The sequence below is a fragment of the Triturus cristatus genome, chromosome 1_2, assembly GCF_964204655.1.
Source record: "Triturus cristatus chromosome 1_2, aTriCri1.1, whole genome shotgun sequence".
Lineage (NCBI taxonomy): Eukaryota > Metazoa > Chordata > Amphibia > Caudata > Salamandridae > Triturus > Triturus cristatus.
This window is the reverse complement of record NC_140580.1, coordinates 664886733-664909619: the sequence shown is the minus strand read 5'-3', so window position 1 is coordinate 664909619 and position 22887 is coordinate 664886733. Positions and strand designations below refer to the sequence as shown.

The following is a 22887-nucleotide window of genomic DNA, read 5'->3' as shown; positions in this document are numbered from 1 at the left end:
TTGCCCTGAGAGCGCGCGTATTTACAAAACTTCAAGTGAGTCATATATATATATATATATATGAGTGGGAACCAATGATGCCACTTTGACGAATAAAGTCTGCTTGAAAAGAAGTCGGTGGTGTGGCTCTGCAATACTTTGTGGCGAAATTCCAAGTAACAGGATCTCCATTCCTGCACGTAGAGCCCGCCCTGCAGGGTCGGGGGCCCCCGGTAAAATGGAGCCTCTGTGTGTGATTTTGATTGAGGGGGCATGACCTGCTCGAGCCCAAGTACCAGCCAGTGGACTTCCGTGGATATTTGGCAATGGGTATGAGAAAGGGAGATGAGGGAGGCGTTTCTCCTCTCTCTGGTATCACCGCATTTCAAGCACAAATAAGATTTTGGCATCATATGCACTTTGCTTTTGATTTTAAATGCACCCGTGATTTTCGTGACATTTGGGCTAAAGCAACGCTATTTGAGCTGTATTAATTACATTTTTTGCACCATGCACGATGTGGATGAACTATTGTTGGTGCATTCTGGGGCCAGTAGTTACCTCAGAGGCCATGTGACCAGTTGGACACTAAATTCACTCACCTGTGAGCAAGGCGGAAATCCGCTGAAACGCGTAAGGAGATAAATGAGTGGGAACCAATGATGCCACTTTGACGAATAAAGTCTGCTTGAAAAGAAGTCGGTGGTGTGGCTCAGTCAATCAATCAATCAATCAATCAATGACACTTATAAAGCGCGCTACATACCCGTAGGGTCTCAAGGCGCTGGGGGGGGGGGGGGTTGCCGCTACTGCTTGAACAGCCAGGTCTTCAGCTTCTTCCTGAAGGAGAGGTGGTCTTGGGTCAGGCGCAGGTCGGTCGGGAGGGAGTTCCAGGTCTTGGCGGCCAGGTAGGAGAAGGACCTTCCTCCTGTAGTCGCTCTTCGGATGCGGGGGACGGCGGCGAGGGCGTGGTTGGCTGATCGGAGGTGGCGTTTGGGAGCGTAGAAGTTGACTCGGCTGTTGAGGTAGCTCGGGCCTTGGTCGTGTAGGGCTTTGTGTGCGTGGGTGAGGAGGCGGAAGGTGATTCTTTTGTTGACGGGGAGCCAGTGAAGGTCTCTCAGATGTCCGGAGATGTGGCTGGTTCGTGGGATGTCGAGGATGAGTCTGGCTGAGGCGTTCTGGATCCGCTGGAGTCTCTTCTGGAGCTTGGCGGTGGTACCGGCGTAGAGGGCGTTGCCGTAGTCCAGTCGGCTGGTGACGAGGGCCTGGGTGACGGTTTTCCTGGTCTCGGTGGGGATCCACCAGAAGATCTTCCGTAGCATGCGTAGGATGTTGAAGCACGCCGAGGAGACGTTGTTGACTTGCCTGGTCATGGAGAGGGAGGAGTCCAGGATGAAGCCCAGGTTGCGTGCATGGTCTGTCGGTTTGGGTGCGGTGCCCAGGGCGGGAGGCCACCAGGAGTCGTCCCAGGCGGAGGGTGAGGGGCCCAGGATGATGACCTCCGTCTTGTCCGAGTTCAGTTTCAGACGGCTGGTCGTCATCCACTCGGCTACCTCTTTCATCCCTTCGTGCAGGTTGGCTCTGGCGGCGGTGGGGTCGTTGGTCAGGGAGAGGATCAGCTGGGTGTCGTCGGCGTAGGAGATTATGCTGAGGTTGTGTTTGCGTACGATGGCCGCGAGGGGGCTCATGTAGACGTTGAAGAGGGTGGGGCTCAGAGATGATCCTTGAGGGACGCCGCAGATGACTTCGGAGGCCTCTGACTTGTACGGTGGTAGGCGGACTCTCTGTGTTCTTCCGTCGAGGAAGGAGATGATCCATTCCAGCGCCTTGTCCTGGATTCCGATGTTGCTGAGGCGCCGTACTAGGGTGCGGTGGCAGACCGTGTCGAATGCCGCGGAGAGGTCTAGGAGGATGAGGGCCGCTGTTTCTCCATTGTCCATCAGGGCTCGGATGTCATCGGTGGCGGCGATGAGGGCGGTCTCGGTGCTGTGATTGGCTCGGAAGCCGGACTGTGAGGGGTCGAGGGATCCGTTCGTCTCGAGGAAGGCGGCCATCTGCTTGTTGACGGTCTTCTCGATGACTTTGGCTGGAAACGGGAGGAGCGAGATGGGGCGGTAGTTCTTGAGGTCGGTGGGGTCCGCTGTTGGTTTCTTGAGTAGAGCGCTGAGTTCAGCAATCCTTTGTGGCAAAATTCCAAGTAACAGGATCTCCATTCCTGCACGTAGAGCCCGCCCTGCAGGGCCGGGGGCCCCCGATAAAATGGAGCCTCTGTGTGTGATATATATATATATATCGATGTTTACTGCTTCATCAGGAAGCTTAAACTCAAGAAATTTTTTGTGTTACAATCTGGCAAACAACAAGTGGATAAAACTTCAGAACAGGATGCAACTCAAGGTCCTATGTTGGCAGCTTCGGATATTCCTACCTTGCTCACATTACAAAATCTACAAGTACAATCAGACTCTGAAATATTTAATGATGATACAGATGTAAATACTCAAGAAAGGCTAAGAAAAATTAACCAGATACAGAAAGGGGCTGGGATCAGTCCTTTTAAATCGAAATCATGTTTTATACCACTAATGCCGAAAGATGCCATCGACACATATCATGATATGATCAGCAATGATCTAAAAAAGTTGAATCATAAAATCAATAAAACTAGAAAACAAAGAAATATGTTTTTCAAAAAAAGAGAATATGAGAAATTAATGAAAAAATTAAGTGAAAATTGTAATGTGGTCATAAAGAAATCCGATAAAGGTGGCAATTTGGTTCTGTGGCCTAGAAATGATTATATTTTGGAAGCACATAGACAGTTGAACGATGAAAGTTGCTACATAAAATCTAGCATTAAAGAATACAATACAGCCAAGGCAGTTCTGCAAAAAAGGTTGGCACATTGGAGACGAGAAGGTCTCATATCCACTGAGGAGTACAAATTTATGTATAATGAGTTCCCGGTATTACCGGTGTTATATTTAATTCCCAAAATACATAAAAATGTTATGCCCGTTCCCGGCAGGCCCATCACATCGGCCATTAATAGTGTAAGTGAGAAAGTTGGCCAATACATTGATCACTTCCTACAGAACATGGTTAAGGACTTACCTAGCTATGTTAAAGATACTGGTGATTTCCTGGAAAAAATTGAAAATCTAACCTGGACTGACGATTTATATCTAATTACACTGGATATAGAATCAATATACACCAGTATAGACCACAACCAGGGACTAAGAGCGGTAAAACACTTTTTAGATGTAAGATCTAGTGAATTTTACGAACACAACAAAGCTATTCTAGAGCTCATCTCATGGTGCCTCAACAATAATTTTTTTCTTTTCAACAAAGATATTTTCAGACAGCAACGAGGCGTAGCGATGGGGGCCTGTTTCTCCCCCAGCTACGCATGCTTGCACGTTGGCTGGTGGGAGGAACAGGTCCTTAACAAGGCACACCAGGCAGCAGTTGAGTCGCACGTAGTTACATACTTGAGATACATAGATGATGTCTTTATATTGTGGAAAGGGAACGAGACAGAAGCCCATCAATTTATTGAAGACATCAATAAAAACACTATGAACCTAGTCTTTACATCCCACATCCATAAGACACAACTTGAATTTTTGGATGTGTTAGTGCATATTAAGGAAGCTAAACTTGCTACTACATTATACAGAAAACCAACATCAGGGAACATTATGCTACATGCAAAAAGTTCGCATCCCAGGCATCTAATTGCAAGTATCCCATATGGAGAAATCCTGAGACTCAAACGGATCTGCAACAATGAGTCAGATTTCAATGCATTCACTAACGAAATGGTGGGAAGGTTAAAAGCTAGAGGGTACAGTGACAAAATCATAGGCGAGGCTATCAGTAAAGCCAGCACACGACCTAGACATAGTCTTTTCAAAAATGCCAACATTGAGATGCAATGTGAATCAGATACAAGAGTATTCAAGGTGGACACCCCAAGATTAATTACGACCTATTGCAATGAAGAATGTAAAATTAGAGCCTTTGTCAAAAAACATTGGCCCATAGTGATGACAGACAATGTGCTCTGCAATAGGCTAACAGAAACTCCCATGATCACATTTAGAAGAGGCAAAACGATGGGATCTATTCTTGACAAAAGTTCCCCAGAGACCAGAAAAACTGTTGGCTGGTTACAACCTAGTAACGGTTTTAGAAAATGTGCAACATGCAGAGCCTGCAAATTTGGCTGCAATAAGACCCATTATTCAACTCCATTCAGTGAGTCTCCAATTCCAATTCATGGCCACTATAACTGCAAAACTGAGTATGCTGTATATGTCCTGACGTGCACCTGTGGCCTTAACTACATTGGGAGTACGAAGCTGCAGGTGCACGTCAGAATATTGCAGCATATTAGGGCCATTCTACATAGCGATCCGGCTTACCCAGTGGCACGGCATTTCAAGCGAACCCATGCTAATGATATTAACTGTCTCACATATTATGTTATCAACGCTGTCCCGAAGCCACGGAGGGGTGGAAATAGGGAGCACCAGCTAAGACAGTTGGAAACTAGGATCATTCTGGAGTTCGACAGCAAGTGGCCTAATGGGTTGAATAACACAGAGGATATGCATAATTTCCTATGAATGGGTACATTGAGAAAGAGAAGAAGAAGAAATGTATAAAATCAGTAATAAGATAAGATGATATTTTGTATTTGCAGTATAGGGCCACCCTCGTAAGACAAGAAAGAAAGTGGGAGAATAAAAACACAATCTTGTCATGATCCATGTTTTAACTCAATAATCATCAATAATATTAATGTAGATTACATAGATGAAATATAAAATGTGTGCTTGACAAAGAAAGAAAAAACCTGTCGCCATATACATATAAAAAAACTAAAAAAACTATGATAAAATGGTTTCTTTTCCCTAAATTCAAACCCTTTTCAAGTATAAAAAGAAAAAATGTTTTTTCTTTCATGTGCAATCTTATATTATATGTCTTTTAACAGTATCTTTTAAGAACTGAATTTTACTGTTATCAATATTTATGATTGTTTACATATTTATTATACTGTAATTGGTTTCCCTTGGTACATTGTCTATTGCACTGTATATTGATATATTTTGCACATTTTGCACTATTTTGCACATTAATACTAATCAAATTTTTCCTTGCTGCTATTGCACATATGCACTTTTTTCTGCTGTGGTACTGTATTTATCCAGCAAATGAGCCCGTTTTTATTAAGACTTGCTGCTAAATTTTATGTTCTGATGGATTTATCCTGAAAATATATTTATTGTATAAGATAAATGTAAAACAATGTGTACAGACACATATAAGCAAAACATCCTTACAATGGACCCTGCATAATTCATTGCATATCGCAAGTCTTTTTGTTATGTCTATTACCATGTGACGCAGAAGGGTGGAAGTAGGCGGACACCAAGCAAACACATAAAAATTGTAATGGCGATTTAGAATTCGCATGTGATCAAGGGCTCCTGAAGCCCGAAACGCGTCGTGCGTGGGTTGTAAATCGAAATAAATACATTACCTGAAGTTCAGCGGGGTCTGAGTCTCCTTCCTCGCCGCCGCTGTGTGGAAGTAGTAGGAGTTGGAACTTTCGATATATATATATAGATATATATATATATGAAAGCCACAATCCTGAAACAATCCCAGTCACGTTCGCAAAAACAGGTACAGACCACAATGTGGAAAAAAGTTTTTCTTTTTATTGTCGCAGATTATAAAGGTGCCTGTGCAAAGTCTTTACAAAGCAAGTGCCCAGCCTGACGCGTTTCGACTGCCCGACGGCAGTCTTGATCACATGACGTGTGGTAAATAATTTTCCTTTACCGGGACTTAATTTGATACGGAAACATAATAAAACAGCTCAGTAAAATGAGAGGCAGAATCCGTGGTATTAGAGGTTCGGAACGGGCTTTATTCCAATGAACGATTATAATCGGTTGCTCCAAGTTCCATCACCACGGAGGTTCAGGAAGTGAAGTACATACATTATTGACAAGAAATGACTTTTATAGTACATACATTACAATGAAGCGAATACAGTAGGCGTAACAATTGATAAGGAAAATGACGATTTATATGCGTAACCGAAAATGGGTGTAATAAGGAGTAAAAAGGAACATAATTGGTTATGATGTCACATATAGGTGGATCTATAAGATAATACTTGGCATAGATGCGCGCGCAGCAGCATGACGTGTGATTGACGTGCAACTAGGGGGTGAAGGGGACTTGACATTTAGCTCTACATGTGGAGACGGAAAGTCTGGGGGGTCAAGTCAACCTAATCCCAAATCATATCTAACATCCTATGTTTAAAGAACTATGTTATCCACAAAAGAAGGACTCTCGGACAGAATCTATTCTATACTGACTGTGCGTGCGTGTACAAGCGTCTAAGTGTCTACACTAAATGCGAAGGCAGGAATCTTCCATAGTAACAGGGCTATGAATTACTTGTATAAAGACAGAGAAGCCGGGCCTTTTGCTCGGTAGCTGGAAGAATGTTTACTTAAACTACTAGACAGGAATGCATCGGCTGAGGGGGGAGCAGATAACTCGAAGGTGAAATACAGTTCTTGGCAGAGAATAGGCTGATGTCAGGCTTCGTGAGCCGCGCAGAGAATGAGACAAAGTTCATGGTCACAGATGCAGGCTCAGACTGGAGTTTTCAGAGGCAGAAGGCAAGAAGAGTTTGATGACAGAATCAGGGCCTACTTGCCTGGACTGTAAAATGGCATAGGTGAACCATATAAAGCCGGTGGCTTTTCATACTTAGGAATGGAATATCCGGCCTATTCATGGCGGATCTGACAGAGGACATGTTGACGGTGGACGCACATGTGTTTGCGTCTTCATGACTGGAACTGGAGGGGATATACATGTACTTGTAACATGCACATAGAACCGTTGGGGTCCAAGATAGGGGACATAACTGACCAGAAAAATCCATATTTCCACAGACGCGCTGGACCTATCAGTGCAAATATATAGTGAAACTAAAAATAGCACATAATCACATGATACTTCTGATCCGATTGGTTTTAAAGACAAAGTGCAAATCTAGTTAAAGGGCCACCAACTCCAATACAAAATAGTAAAACCAATGACACAGAAATTTAATACAAGCTTTTCTCAATCTGATATGCAGAAAAGAAACTGATAGCATAGTGCTCCTTGTCAATGCAATGTTCAAAGAATAATCAGCTCATGAATTCTGATTTATCTTGTAATGAGAAATTACTAAATGTGCAACATAGTGTTCTAATTTAGTTTCAATTGACTTAAATCTCCCATTCGTAAAAATGATACTACAAATATCGATGTTTGGCCTCTCTGATATCTTAACACTGGCTCTCTAAATATTTTTTACGTCTCAATTAATCAATACATCATTATGTGCAAAAAAATGCAAGCAAAGTGCAATTGTGAAAGTGCAAAAATAAATATTCACACAAAACAAAATTAATTACATATAGCAGCATATATACAGAAGCCCCTCAAATTCTTTATTTGTATTGAGTCTCATAATCTATTTAGCATTCACATAGCGTCATGTTCCTTTTTCAAGGCTTTGTAATTGGATGTATCTAATGAAAAAAAGAGAAATAATACATTTCTTATAAAATAAGGTAATGTAACCCTTATCTAATACTTATAGCAGCACAATAATTAAGTTACACATCTAATTTTGTCTGATGTTAACCTAGTATACAGATAAAATTAGCCGGCAAAAATCTCATAAAACTCAATAAAATCTAAAATTCAGATAAAATTAAGTAAAATGAGAACATCACCGAAAAAAATCATCCATTTTTTTAAAAGGAATACAAATATAAACAAACAACATAAATATAGCAGCTATTAATCTTTTAAAAAATTATTAAAGTGCCAATACAAATATTTGATAAGGATAAAATCTCAAAACTAAAAATCGGCAATATCCTCCACCATAACCAGTTAAAATCCAGATAAAACCAGACTAAAAAACCGGCCATAGGAGACGAATAAATACCCATTTAAAAAGCCTAATTGAGATCCATCATAAATAGTTGTTATCATCCTTTAAACCTATAAATATATATACATTATGCTTCACCAAAAACAAGAAATTGAAAATCTTCAGTAAAAAAAGCATTGAATAAATAAGGACACCTAAAATTCAAAAAAAGAGTCATTTCTGAATCCATTAAACGAATTATGATGATGGCTTAACGTGTTTGAACCTTATTTATGTATGTTTCCTAATGCCTTTCTGAGTGTGTAGTTATCATTTTCAAATGTCTTTTCTATTTCTATTTTCAGTTTGTTGTGGGGAGGGATGGTGTTTGCGGAACGGTGTGCGAGCACTCTCCTTTTGATGGGATTGTCCTAGTCCAGTGTACCGAGCATCTGCTGAAGTACATGTGAGTGTTTCAAAGTCAAAAGTGCAAACATTCACCATGTTTTCTGCTTTCTTAGCAAATAATCTTGTCATGTCTTTGACACAATTTGATTCCTTACCAGATGTAAGGGCAGGAGTGAAATACTCTCTGTTGGATGTGAAAAGCTGCAGCCTCCCACTAAAATAACTGGTTGTTATCCAATTCTGGCCACTATCCCGGCCTCATTTCGGCCCAGATTTCCAAAAGGATTGCGTTATCTTGCGTCTGCAAGGTGACGCAAGGGTAACACAAACTTACGTCAGATTTTCTATAACACATAGAGCCCTCTGGAGTGGCTCTGCGTGGCAAAGCAATTCTGGAGTAACGTAACTCAGCTCTCTGCCCCGGGAAGTCATGCCATGGATAGAGCGAGGGTGTTCCTACACACCCAGCCATGGATTTTGGCGCATTTCCTGATTTACTACCCGTAGTAAACCTGGGGAAGCAACAAAAAGGTAGGGGAGGTGCAACAAGGAGAAAACACTTTACTTTTTCCTCGTTCTTTTTCTTTTTTCTACGTGTGCTGCATTGTTCAGCACACATAGAAAGAAGAAAAATCCTCTAAGGATTGTTTTTGGGCAAGTAGGTGTCCCTTTCTGCACAAAAACAATCCTGCCTCCAATGCAGGCACTCTTGCACCATGGTGCAAGGGTGCCTGAGTTGGTGCTTGGATGCACTGTGTGGGCAGGTGAACAGAGAGAGCAGGAATATGCCATATCTTAGGGGATATGGCGAATCCGCACACTCCCCTTGTGACACGCAGCAGCGTCTTGCTGCATTGTGCTGTGTCACAGCTTCATAAATCTGGTCCATAGTGCAAAATGGGATTAACTTGGCTAACCAATGGTCCTAAAAAGGGATTTATTTTTCTTGATCACTAACTAAATATAGGGTTCCATCATTCCCACAAACCAGCCATGAATTCACCAGCCAAAAAGATGGTGTGTAAATCATTGTATTTACTTGATTGAAGCTCTTAAAATAGGAGGACCTTGAGGGCAGTTGTGAGAATTTGAATAGAGCGGATTGTAGTGAATCCCAATTAACTTAGCACAAGGCCTTTCCACCAACATTAGTATAACAGATAGGGAAGTCTTCTTCCATGCCAGTTTATGATCGACACTTCTGTCGTTGCTTCTTTATAAAATAGCAGTGTAGACTTACTGCTGGTCCCCAGAAGATCATGTTGTAAGCACAAGTCGAACATGGGATCTGGGCGTGTACATGGTAATAAATCAAGGAAACACCATGGACTTACAGGCATTTCTCTATTGGTAAGAGTTCCACATACAAAGTGAGTCCTCTAGTTGCTAGTTCCACCATGGGCTTGCTGACCACTGTATTTAACTGATTAAGGAAGGTACCTGTGGGGTGAAGAGGTTTGATGAAGAAAGGGCAGAGTTGATGCGGTTATCAGCAAAACGCCCACTGTCAAGGTATTTGGTGATGCGTCCTTTCTGGTGTTACATTGACTCCAGAATTGAAATACAATTTCAGCAGACTGCATGTAAGGGGTGCAATAAATTACCACAGTGTATATGACATAAGATACATTCTCCCGGAGATACTATAGTGGAGGTCGGTGTAAAAGGTATCAACTTTAATGAAGAGAGTCATAATCTATCTCCTGAAAAATGCAATATAACCATCTAAAATATCTGATAGTAACCAGGAGTCAGTTACCATGCCTCTCTCACTTCTTTGGTTCTGAATAATCTATGCATTTCATATAGAGTTGTGACAGAAAGTGCACCATCTTAGGATTCTACTGTTTTCAATAGAAAGGCATACCTAGCTTTCATCTAGGCCTCGCCAAGTCCTAACAGCAAATAAACAGAAACTCATGTGACAAACAGCACACAAACACTACATTTTATCATTATTTAGTAAATAAAAAAAGTAGCCAACATTCAGTGAGCAGAAAGCATCCCGCCATGCTGTAAAACAAGAATCTCGAAACGTAAGGATAACTATGACTGTCCGCCTCACATAACCCGTTTTACTTTATTGATTTAAGGAAGGAAACCCCCAAGAAGTTAGTGAGAGCGGATTCGGTGAGTGAGCTGCCAGCTCCGAGGAGGCTGCGTTGGAAATGCTCTCCAGAAATTCAAGGACACTTGGCCACATCAGCAGAGAAGCTACAGAGGTGGGTAGCCCCTAAAATCCAGGAACCAAAGCCACTTTTATAACTCTCACATTGCCTAGATGCATTTGTAGGTGTATGGGGGATTTAGGCTATACATAGGACACTGATTTATATTTTAAAATAAGGTCGTATTTGCCAGAGTCTAATCATTTAAAACGCAAGCCGAGGGGAAATGCTACTGTACTAAATTATTTTTCTAATCTGTAAACAGGGAGAGTTAGAAGACGTGAGAAAGGAACAGTTGTAACATCAAATCCCTCTAAGTGTACACGGTGGCAGTTTTCTCTTGCATAGGCTTAGGCATTGCCTGGGCTCTCACCATGCAGCATAGGTCTGCTGGCATCATGCTACACATGATAGAACATCTGTCTTTGTGTCAGCATAAGATAATTCTTGTTTTATGTCAATAGTGTTATTGATTTGGTTTGAAAAAGTTAGTCCTTCTATCATGTCTATAGCAATACATAGTGAATAATAAGGAAACAACAGTCCTCCTAAACAGGTCTATAACACTGTACACATTGCAAAATGGCTGTCTTCTGCAGTCGCGATGCAGGTGATTAAGTAGTGGCCGCAGTGGCTGTAAAAGAGCACGGGGTGAGAAAGGGATTTGCTAGTGAAGCATATGGACAGCCATCAGTGACCGTCCCTCATCCAGAGGGCATTAAATTATTAACAGGTTGATCATGCCAATGAATAATATTGCCTTATGTGCTGCTGCAAGTTCTACTATTAGAGGAAGCTCCCAAAACACCCTCTCTGTAGATCTATCTTTTCATGCATCAGCCATATACATTCAAAGTATTTAAGTGGAAGAAATTGAAACTCTGCAATAAATTTGTGTTTCAATTGCCAATTCATGACTCATCTTTGAGCAAATTGTCCCAGGTAAAGGATGGAATTAACATGTTCTAATTGCAACATTTGTTTTCTACATTAAATAGTTGTTTATTTTCCTTTTTTCTTTAAAGGAGACAAACCTGGCAAAAAGGTTCCCAAAATGCTTAAGGGATCATTTAGAGATTGGTGGATGCCCCATCTGCCATACTTTTAGGTTTCCACCAGCAGAGCCTGTGCTGGCTCTACCCTACAAAATGTTTAGCAATAACCCAACTGCCACCCTCTAACGTACACCAGAAGGTCTACTCTATTTAGGGCAACCAAATGTTTCCCAGTTGACAACCATAACGAGGAAGTCCTGAGGGTCCAAAACAGGAAATAACTCCAATGACCCTCAAATGCTAAGAGAACACCCCCCTCCCCCCAGCACTGCATGGTCATTGATTTCTAATTTTCAATTAAAAACTCCCACTTTAGGAGTTTGTTATTTGAAAACAATGGCGGGGTGAGTGCATCATGGCAGGCACAGTGGCTGGTCCCGTGAAGGCACAGAGATCCCTGAAGGCAAGCGGGGACTTCTTTCTAAATCTGGTGACTGGTCGTCCATTGGGTGGTGGACGGTGTTAGGTGGGCTGCCCATCAGGTTCTAAATGACCCTCTGAGTATGTCACTAATACCAACACATGATTAATAACTTTGAATTTGTAATTTCCTCAAATTATCATTAACTATAATACATTCATAAATCCTTTTGAACTTATCTTTATTTTGTTATTATTATGATTAATTGGGCTGCATTGCATACAAGAATAGTGCAGGTGAAATATTCCGGCATTTAGTTCAAACTCCTGCATAATGGGACAAGAATACATTGCTGAGGTATTGACCTGTACCCTAAAGAGACAGGAGCACCCACAAACAGTTGTATCTCAATCAGCAGGTTCTGACATCCTTTGAGAGGGGACCAAAGAGCAGGTCAATCTATTACAACACTCCCTGTCGAGATTCAAAAGGCCCACAGAGCAACCTTACTCCTTTACAAAGGAAAGATCTATGGTAGTGTGAAATGTTGATCCAGTCGAATAGACTTTCAACCCCCACCCACTTTGCCTTCTCCCCAGGCTTGCTTAAGGAGAGGAAGCTAAGGTTTAATCTTCCTAGTCATGTGACAGGGCAGTTTATGTGTTGCAAAAAGAAGGCTGATGGGCTTGATTCACATCAGGTGCTCAGGGTTCTTTTAAGGACATCAGAAACCCAGACAGCTGTCTACTATCTTTTCTGCTTAACCAGTGTTGTGTTGTAGCAGGATTGACGGCTGCACTATCCACCAGCCTTAGGCAGGCACCACACTAGTGCATGTTGGGGCGGTTACATTGAGCCAAGGAACTTTTCAATGACATTTTGGATTTCTATGCAGCCTGTCACCTAACTGAGCATAGCCTAAGATCGTAGCCAGCAGGTACAGGGGGTAGTGTGATAGGGAGCTAGGAATCCAATGAAGAAGACAGACATCCGTGCCCAGTGGGTACTGAGGGAGGTTCACTGGGTGCATGACCCAGTCAAGTACATGCTCTATACTCAGTAATGAATGCAGCAGGCACTGGAACAGAGAGCCTGGAATGGCAGAAGGCTAAGCCCTGGGCTGGACTCAATGGGTACAGGGATGATTGTATGTCCGAATATAAATAATACAAATATTCTATGCTATAAATAGATGTGAAACAGAAGCTTATGCTTCGCTCCAGAGTTCTGTCTTAAGGAGACTGAGCGGAATGATATCCTTTCGCTTCAGGCTAAGCCTCAGAATTATTGGTCTTCATGTTATGTTATGTTAGCCGGATTTGTATAGCGCACAGCTGCCCCAGCAAAGGGGCGTCCCGGCGCTTTGAAAGACGTTTTTTAAATGTAATCTTAGGTTAGGAAAGCAAGCAGTAGACTATTCAGGTATCTTGTGTGTGTGCCACATTATTGAGAATATGGATCCCAGGGAATAATCCCTGTGACTCCTAATCCAGTCTAAAGCATGGGTGAAACATGATGAAGTATGTTACCGTTTATTTATGCTTCCCAGTCCAGCAGAGAGAAAGTACTACAGTTAGCTGGGTGCATCAACGTCTGTGCCCATAGTGTCTGAAATCCAACGGGTGGGATGCTTTCCACTTCTGGCATTTAGACCCTGGTTCTAGGTGTAACAACCCAGTTACTTACCTCATCTACAGTTGTGTTCTGTCACATGTTGTCTGCATGATATACATCTAAGGACCGTCATTGTGCATCAAACACCTATTATGGACTTTGCATTCTCTTTGATATAAATGCACCATCATTTCCAAATTCACTTAACGTCCCTTGTCAGTGCCACCCCTTTCCTAAAGAAGGAGTGGGATGCTTTTTATTTCAAAACATTTTAAGAGACGATGTGTGCAGGTGTGGAGGAATGATTGAAACTGCGACAATGGATTGTGTCACAAAGAACACAACTATGGCTCTGTATTAATCTACAATACATTGAGTGTTAATGAAATTCAAATATTGCACATTGTGTAAATAGCTATTTATATCTAAAAAAAGATTAATAATGTGTGGTATGTTGTCCTTTCCATACGAAAACTTTATTTGCTGGGGTACATGCTTTACCATCCACTGTTATTTATTCTATAGGATAGTGAAACATCTCGACTTCACCGTGTATACGTTTAGAAACTATGGAAAAGAATTTATCAAGAAGCAAAGAATGAGCCCAGATGCATACATTCAATTGGCGCTCCAGCTAACCTTTTACAGGTAAGAGAACCCATAGTGTTGCCTCTGAGCATTGCTTAGAGCATCATTTGTATAGATATCTTAATATTCACAGCAGCAAAAAGCTGTCAAGCCCATTTAGAGTACCTCTTTCTCTGTCTATCGTTACACTGTTAGGTTTACTTAATCAGTTTCTGGATCTTGAGCTCTAAAGAACTACAGACTGTGAAATAAATATATAATTTCTTGCAGATGCCACAGAAAACTGGTCCCCACATATGAAAGTGCTTCTATCCGTCGTTTCCAGGAGGGCAGAGTGGACAATATTCGGTCAGCCACATTTGAAGCGCTAACGTTTGCAAAAGCAATGATTGATGGGAAATCGACTGTCACGGTAACTAGATGAGAACCATCAGCCATCTAATTATTTCACTTCTGATGTACAATGAGTAACTATTAACATTTTTAGAGAGTCCAAGAATCAGTTTTGGTGACTCTTTGTTACGCTAAAAGAGGCAGAACTGCTTGGAAAGTAAGACAAAAGCTCGATTCTAGGGTTTAGTTTGCAAAATGGTGCAAAAAAACGAAATGCATTACTGCAGTGCATACATTTAATATATGTCCTGGAGATGCACACATATTGTGCTAGTATTTGCTATGTTTTAATTTGCATTGCTCGTTTCTGTGCTCAAAACGTGGAATTAAGAAAAAGAGCCAAATGTATAGCTGTGCCATGATATTTGAATTATAAACATGTAAAGAAGACATGCAAGGCAAAACAGGAGGACTTATATCAAAGGATCAAAGAAGGAAGGCCAGCGTCTGGAGAGAAAGAGTCTATAACTATAGACAGATGTATTATATCTTTATTGGAAGCTTAATCAGCCAAAATGAATCCCATGACTCACACTACACAGTGACCTGCTCCATTTGAGTTTGGTGCAAGAACTATATGCTTGTGCTCGGCTCTCTTCTGAAATGGTAACTAAAATGATGACATAGTATGGATAGAATTTGCCGGGAGTTAAGCAAACACATCTATTGCATTTCTGCTATCTAACAGTCTCACTAAGTTAAATGTATATTTCTAGATGTGGACCCTGTGGCTTAGGGTTTAAGCTACATCTCACTGATGAGGACCAACAATATGATATGTGCCTTTGTTGCTCATGCTCCTTTTCGAAGGGGGCATGGTTTGGCAGTTTTCTATGCTTCTTTTGGGGTTGGGACTAAACTGATTGGTACATATTGTGGATCTCCTTCTGTACTGGCACAGACAGGTTAAAAAAGATTAAGGGAATGCTACCCAGAAGAATTTCAATTGATCGTGATTGATTCAAGTTGTTTGCAGTCTATATCAAACAAGATACCATCTCAATTACAGCCTTTCAGCTTTAAAGTACTGGTGCACATCTTGGAAATTTATCTCACATACATATAAACCTGGCACTGGTGCTTGTAGACAGAGTGCAGAGGTAGAAGGTAGAAAATGAGGGGACTAAACCCTGAAGTAAATCCAAAGGGAGCACAGACTGCGCACTCAAGAGAACGAAACAGAATCCTCTGACATTCAGAAACCCAGCCCTCAATAAAAAAAAAGTCATCCTGTCCCATGCCACTACAGGCAAGCTGTACAGAAGAGGGCCAGTTGGGTACTCAAAAGAGCAAACAATTCTTACATCTCTTTTAGGGTAATATTCCAGAGATAGATATCTTACAGGGGGTTCTGCAAAAACTGCAAACGTCCACACATGCTCAATATATGTGAACAATACAAATATAGTAATAAAAGTTAGGCCATGCGATGTACAATGTAAAGTGAAATGGCGCAATCAACAAGATTGTATTGCAACAGTATAAAAACAAAGGGTTCTATTACAATGTCGGCCGGATCGCTACCGCCCGCATGGCGGTGGCGATCGGCCCGACATTATCTCCCACCCGCCTCCCATTTCCCCCGCCATATTATGATGATGGGGGTACCGTGGCGGATGGGAAGACCGTCCGCTGCTTTTCCGCGGAAAAGGGTTGAATATGGTGGCGGTGTCTGCTAGACACTGTCATCCATATTACAATGCAGGCAGGAGGCAGGCTCCGCCACGGAAAGGCATGTGTATTTCTCAGTTGGAGGCCCGTTGCAGGCCCCCAGGATGTTGGGAGGGTGGGGGGGCACATGGGGGGTACCTATGGTACCCCCCTGCATTTGCATGCACGATGTGGCAGGCACCACGCAGTGCCTGCCACGTTGTGCATGCATATGCACAAGGTGCATCCACAGCATTGTGGCGGGCGGTGCTGTGAGCACCGCCCGCCACAATGTTGTGGATGGGGGATGCCACCGTCACCATGGCAGTGGCATCCTCATTGCTGGTGCGGGACCGCCGCACCACTGGTGGTCGGTCCCAGCACCGCTAGGGTGGCGGGCAGACGAAAGTCCGCCCGCCATCCTAATAGGCCCCAAAGTGTGGACACAAAGTAAAGTGACAACACAGTGCTTATACGTAACACATATCAAAGATTAAGTATTTTGATGATGATAGATCGAGTATAAAAACAATAATAAAACAACCGCAGTACTATTGGCTGCAAAGAAGACAAAAATAATCTTAATTACAGTTGTATCTGTTTGTATCTAGTGATATTGCAATTAACATTGCAAAATGTATTTATTAGATTGAACTAAGGTCAGTCTAATAATGAGTAAATGTTAGAAATTGGGTTGTTGGTTAACTGGTATGTGAACCTTAGTCAAACAGCAACCTCAATCCTAGTCAGGGTAAGTGTCAGGCAAACCCTAAAATAACCTTTGCTCACCCTCTAATAGCTTGGCACAGAGCAGTCAGGCTTAACTTAGAGGTAGTGTGTAAAGTATTTGTGCAACACTTCAAAAAGAAAAACAGTGAACACACCACACAAAAAGATCTCACACTAAGTTAGAAAAATTGTTCTGACTTTATTAAATAAAACAAAACCAAAACTACAATAATCCAATAAGTAAAACTTGAGATATTGATTTTTAAACGTTTAAAATAAAAAAGAGTGCTAAGAAGCATATAGTCCTAAATTGGGATATCTGCTTGTGTTTGACCAGGACAAAGTCAAACGTTCAGGCCTACCACAATGGAGCATGGGCCGGCTACAGGGACCCAGTTAGGCTCGCCCAAACAAAAGTACCTTAAACCGAGGTTGCTGAGCATTGCGTGGGTTTGGAATGAGGATGTGTCGCTCAGCAGAGGTAATGCTCCAGTTCCGAGATGCAGCGAGGCTGCAGTGTAAGATCATGAGACACCAAGAGTCCTTTTGACAGGACTTGTGATGTGAAGACCAGCCTCGAGGATGCATTGTACAGTCGAGGAGATGCATCAGTCTAGATGAGCATGGAAGAGAAGCTGCAATGCAGAGTTTTAGCGTCGCTGTCAATGAGGATATGAGGACCTTGCACCAGTCCGATCCACGCAGCAGCGGTGATGCATCTGTGCTGATCCGCGCAATAGCGGTGATGCGCCGGTTCCGATCCACAAGCAGCAGCGATGCATCGGTTTGGCAGAGCATGCGTCTGTTCCGATGGAGCAAACACCTTAGGCTCACTTCCAAGGGTCCAGGACTAGGTTGGCACCACTTGGCAGGGCAGACTCATGGGTTCAAAGCAGGGTGGTTGGAAGACTTTTATGTCCCTGAGACTTCAGATCAGGAGGCTAGTCAGCTAGCCCTTGGAGCCATTCTGGGTTCAAGTGATGCACATCCAGTCCTTCTCACCCAGGCAGGGGAACAGCAAGCAGCAGGGCAGCACAGCAAGGCAGGAGTCCAGTAAAGCAGTAGTCCATGAGCTTGGCATTCCTTTCAGGAGCACAGCAGTCCTTCTTCCTGGCAGAGTAGTCACAGGTCCAGAAGTTTACTGAAGTGGTGGTGTCAGTGGTCTCTAACCCAGTTGGGCCTCTCAAGTGGGGAAGACTTCAAAGACTGGCCTTTGAAGAGCACAGAGGCCCTGCCCATCCTGCCCTGGCTCCAGACTCACTACAAGGAAGTATGCAGCCCTTTGTGTGGGGAAGGACACACCCTATTCAGGAGTAAGTGAGGTTGGGCCCAGCTCCTCCCTCTCATCCTCCCAGGATGGCCCATCAAGTTACATCTAAGCTCCCATTGTGTGTGGCTGTCCAGGGAACTACACAACGCCCAGCTGTTGCCCACCCCAGACACGTGATCAGAGACAGGCAGCAGGCACAAAATGGCTAACTTTCTAAAAGTGGTATTTTCAGAATTGCAATTTAAAATCTGACTCCACCATGAGTTGTGATTTTAGATTGTGATTACAGAGACACCAAACTTGAAAAGTTTATCTCTTCCAGATTGTGAATTACACTTATAAGATGTAATAAAGTAATCCTAATGTTATCCTATGAGATAGGCCTTGCAGTCGTGAAAAATACTTTGGGAGTTTTTCACTACCAGGACATGTAAAGTTTAATAGTATATGTCCTGCCTTTTAAATATACTGTGCCCTGCCCTCTGAGATGTCCAGGGCCTATCTTAGGGGTGACTTATATGTATGAAAGGGGAAGGTTTGGACCTGGCAAAACGTTAATCATGCCAGGTCGACATGTCAGTTTAAACTGCACACACAGGCTCAGCATTGGCAGGCCTGGGCCATAGTTAGAGTGCTACTTGAGTGCTGCAAACCCACTAGTAGCATTTCATTTACAGGCCTGGGTGCATGTAGTGCACTTTACTAGGGACTTATAAGTAAATTTAATATGCCAATTGGGGATGAGCTAGTATTCCCATGTTTACTTGTTTACTGGAGACAGCACAAGCATTTTAGCACAGGTTAGCAGTACCCACAGTCCTAGAGCCAGCAAAACCCTGAACAGAAAAATGGAAGAGGTGGGGAACAAGCTGGATAGAAGACCACCCTAAGGCTGTCAGGTCTAACAGTAAGCTGATTTACCATGTTTACTTGTTTACTGGAGACAGCACAAGCATTTTAGCACAGGTTAGCAGTACCCATAGTCCTACAGCCAGCAAAACCCTGAACAGAAAAATGGAAGAGGTGGGGAACAAGCTGGATAGAAGACCACCCTAAGGCTGTCAGGTCTAACAGTAAGCTGATGTTTTGATCTTCAAAGAGAATAGTTAATTTTAATGGGGTCTTCATCAGGACAGGAAGCCAACGTCATTGGCAGCAAAGCATTCTGAAGAAAGTCAGAAAAATGGGAAATTAAATGATTGTGTAAGCAGCTAATGTAACGCTTACCTTCTACTCAGGAGGAAAAGGATCCAGTAGGTGTTCCTGAGTTAGCCTGTGATATAAACACCAGGAAGTGAATCCACAAGTGAACAGAGGAATGGTAAGCATGTTTCTTCAAAATTATATAAAAGAAGAAATGAACTCACAGAGGATTGTGAAAGGAGCAGGGATTTTGTCCTTGTCAAAGAAAAACATGGACCCACGCAAACATTGTAAAACATCATGGGATTCAAGACGGCACTGCATCAAATGTTCGTAAAATAGCAGCATCCTTCACACAATTATGAACAAAAGTGGTTTAGAAATATGAGTGCAAAAAAACATTTGACATTATGGACTCAAACTAAACATTATTTTCCAGAAATTTCAATGGGGTTTTGGAGTAATGGTCTAGGATTAATCCACGCATTTCTCAGACACAGATTCAATGTGGGATGAAGAAAATAATAAAACAATAAATAAATTGTGAAAATTGCTGAGAGTAAAACAGGATAGAAAATCTACACTCTTATCTGAATACCAAGCCATTATAAAGGAAATAAAGGATAGAACCTTCCAATATCATTAAGGGATGGAAAGAATCAGACAAGACACCGATGGAAAGTATCAAACAGGGCAAGTACACTTGCTTGCAAAACAGGAGAGACAGCTCAGTTATACGCTCAATAAACATAGGGCCTAATTATGATGTTGGTCGGACGAGCATAGCGGAATGGAACCGCCCGATGATAGATCAGCAGTTCCACCCACTGTATTTGGATGCGCCTGCCCTGTGGGTGGTCGGAAACATCCATTTCACAATTGCAGCTTGTGCGGCAGGGGCAAAAGTCCTGCAGCGGATGTTTTTAAACATTCCTGCACCGTGTGGCAGGCCCCATGCAGTGCCTGCCACATGGTGCAGGGATGTATAGGGGGCTATCATAGATGCCCCTCAGGCTCCATAGCGGAGGGCCAGGGGGGTGGGGGCCCTGCTAGGGGCTCCCAAAGTCCCTTTGCGACAACCTTTCCAGGTCAGAAAGGCCGACATGGAAAGGCTGTGGGAAACAGACATCACAATCCCAACGGTGGTGCTTTTATCTGGCAAATTCTAAGAACATAATAAGTTTGTAAAATACTTCCCACCGGATACGGCATCATACTTCTACATACATAATTAATCAATGAAACCAAAATAATTCTTATGCCAGGCTTCAGCAGAAATACAAATTAATCTATCGTTTTAACTCAGAAAAACACATTGTAAGAATTTTTCGTGATAAGACTGATGGTAGTGCACCTCATTCAATACCCGCGAATCCATTGCTCGAGGTGCACCGCCATACTTGCGGACAGTGTTATTAGTCAGTGTGAGATGTACACCGTTTAGATGTTCCAATGATTCTGTCTGCCTAGGTTCAAAGAAGGTCTCTCTCTGAAGGGGGTCTGTATTCCACTGTTAAACTGGGGAGAAGCTCATTCCCCTTCTAAGGCTTTCAGCTTATCACTTCCCATATTGTGACATATGTGCGAGGCAAAAATGCTAAGAATTGAGGCTAAGGGTGCGCTTGTTTGGAAGCCTTCCGCTTTCCACCTTACCACATGCTTTTGCACAAGTATCCAGTTACTGTTTCCATACTGAAACTCAGTCTTGATAAATCTAATCCTTGATTAAACATGTTTTGGGTGCCTTTTGTGTCATACAGAATGTCTTTGTGAGATATATGATACTTTGATATTTATGTAATTAAATAATATGACAATGCATAACACATTTCATTAAAAAAAATATAGACTAACTTTTGTCTGATAAGAAGGATCTACTATATCTGTGTACTACCCTGAAAATTTATTTTATGTAGAATAGACTACAAACTAATGATCTGAAAGCGATTAATAACATGATTCTTGTACTGAGGCAGAAAAGGGAAGCCCGGGTAAGAGTAATATAGAATAGAAAATAAGCAAAGAGCGTAAGCGGGGATGGAAAAGAGAAAGAGACAGGAAGTGCAAGGAGCGGATGTGGCTTAACGGCTAGAGTGGCCAACTTTGAAGCTGGAGAACCAGGTTCGAGTCTGGGGAGGCTCAAACAGCCTGTGATTCTGGGCAAATCACTTAAACTCCCTGTGCCCAAAAATGAATGAGTCCGCCTTTAATGCAACTGGTGCTCATGTAAGGCGCCCTTATACCCACGGGTCGAGTTCCAGCTATATAAAACTGCAACAAAAAAAGAAGTGTAGGGTGTGGAAGAAAGAGGCATGAGGTGAGGCGAAAATAAGGTAGAATTAGTATTCAGCAGCCTCAGCCTTCAGCAGCACCTGAGATGGGCTCATAGTAAAAATCTGTGGACCCCCGCACTCACCCTCTTACAGATTCAGCTCTGCTTTGGTCTGTATGATTGGAACATTGAAGCACACTTCAATGCATAATAAACACAGCAGCGCATTTGTCAACACTTCGCTCTTGTGGGGAATACTACTCAACTTCACACACATGAATACCACAGAAGTTGAATCCGTAGTTTCTAGAGATATTAATTGGGGCAATAACGCCTGTTAATGCCTGAGAGTTTTCCGTTTGCAGTGTGTGTTATTTAAGTCATCAAGCTGCTATATATCAGAACTGCCTCCTCCTTCTATTAATAATGTCGTGGAACTTAAAGGTATTATCATATTTCTACTTCAGGATGCGGAAAAGATGCATTACCTCAGAGAAGCAATCAAGGCGCAGACCAATTACACCATTCTGGTGAGTAACAATTTTATTTGATTTTAATTGCTTTTACAAACGTGGACACAAACGCCTACATCATTCACATTCACGCAGGCGCAGCCAGTAAAAGTTCATCAAATTAATCAGATTGATTAAGTAAGTAAAGCAGAGGAACAAAGCACCGCTCATCTCTGGTCTCCATCAACATTTGTTTCTGTTTCAGATCATTGCTAAACTTAAGGAAACAGCTATTGATTACATAAAGAAACCCTGGCGCATGCAGAAAGAGCTTGCATTTTTTCACCTCAGCCAGTGGAGTAATTTACTTGTCCCGATCCGTGGCGCTCAATTTTTAGAAAATATAAACAAATTTCCATTTCCAGATATCCATAAAATGCAAGGCGTAAAAGCAATATGATCCCTCCTAAATTCAATATTAAGGCACCACTTCAGAAACCTCCTGCACATTGGGCCAGATAGACTAATCCACGTGCGGTGGGGGATCTCCTGAAATACAGCTCTTCACAAAACTCTGTCGAGTACAAATATTAGGGGTGGGCGGAATTTGCGTAGTTGCGTTACGCAAATCTCCGCGAAGCGGTAAAAAATCTCCGCGAGCATGCACAGTTCCGCGAACACGCGGAATTGCTTGTTCCGCCTGTTCGCGATGCTTTTTTCCTCTTTGCGAACGCTGTTTGCGTGCTCAAGGGGAAATATCTCGCGAACATGCATTTTGAAAGCGCAAACAAGTAAAAAATTACGCGAAGCCACGGATCGTGGAATTTTTG

General features: G+C 42.5%; 1 protein-coding gene across 1 annotated transcript in view; it reads left to right on the top strand.

The window, feature by feature from the left end:
- CHAT (choline O-acetyltransferase) overlaps nt 1-22887 on the top strand; it is a 314503-nt gene that overhangs the window by 194384 nt on the left and 97232 nt on the right. The window contains exons 8-12 of the mRNA XM_085615102.1: nt 8320-8420; nt 10456-10584; nt 14086-14208; nt 14419-14560; nt 22073-22135. Of these exons, the coding sequence (XP_085471228.1) occupies nt 8320-8420; nt 10456-10584; nt 14086-14208; nt 14419-14560; nt 22073-22135 (558 nt within the window). The remainder of the gene's footprint in view (nt 1-8319; nt 8421-10455; nt 10585-14085; nt 14209-14418; nt 14561-22072; nt 22136-22887) is intronic.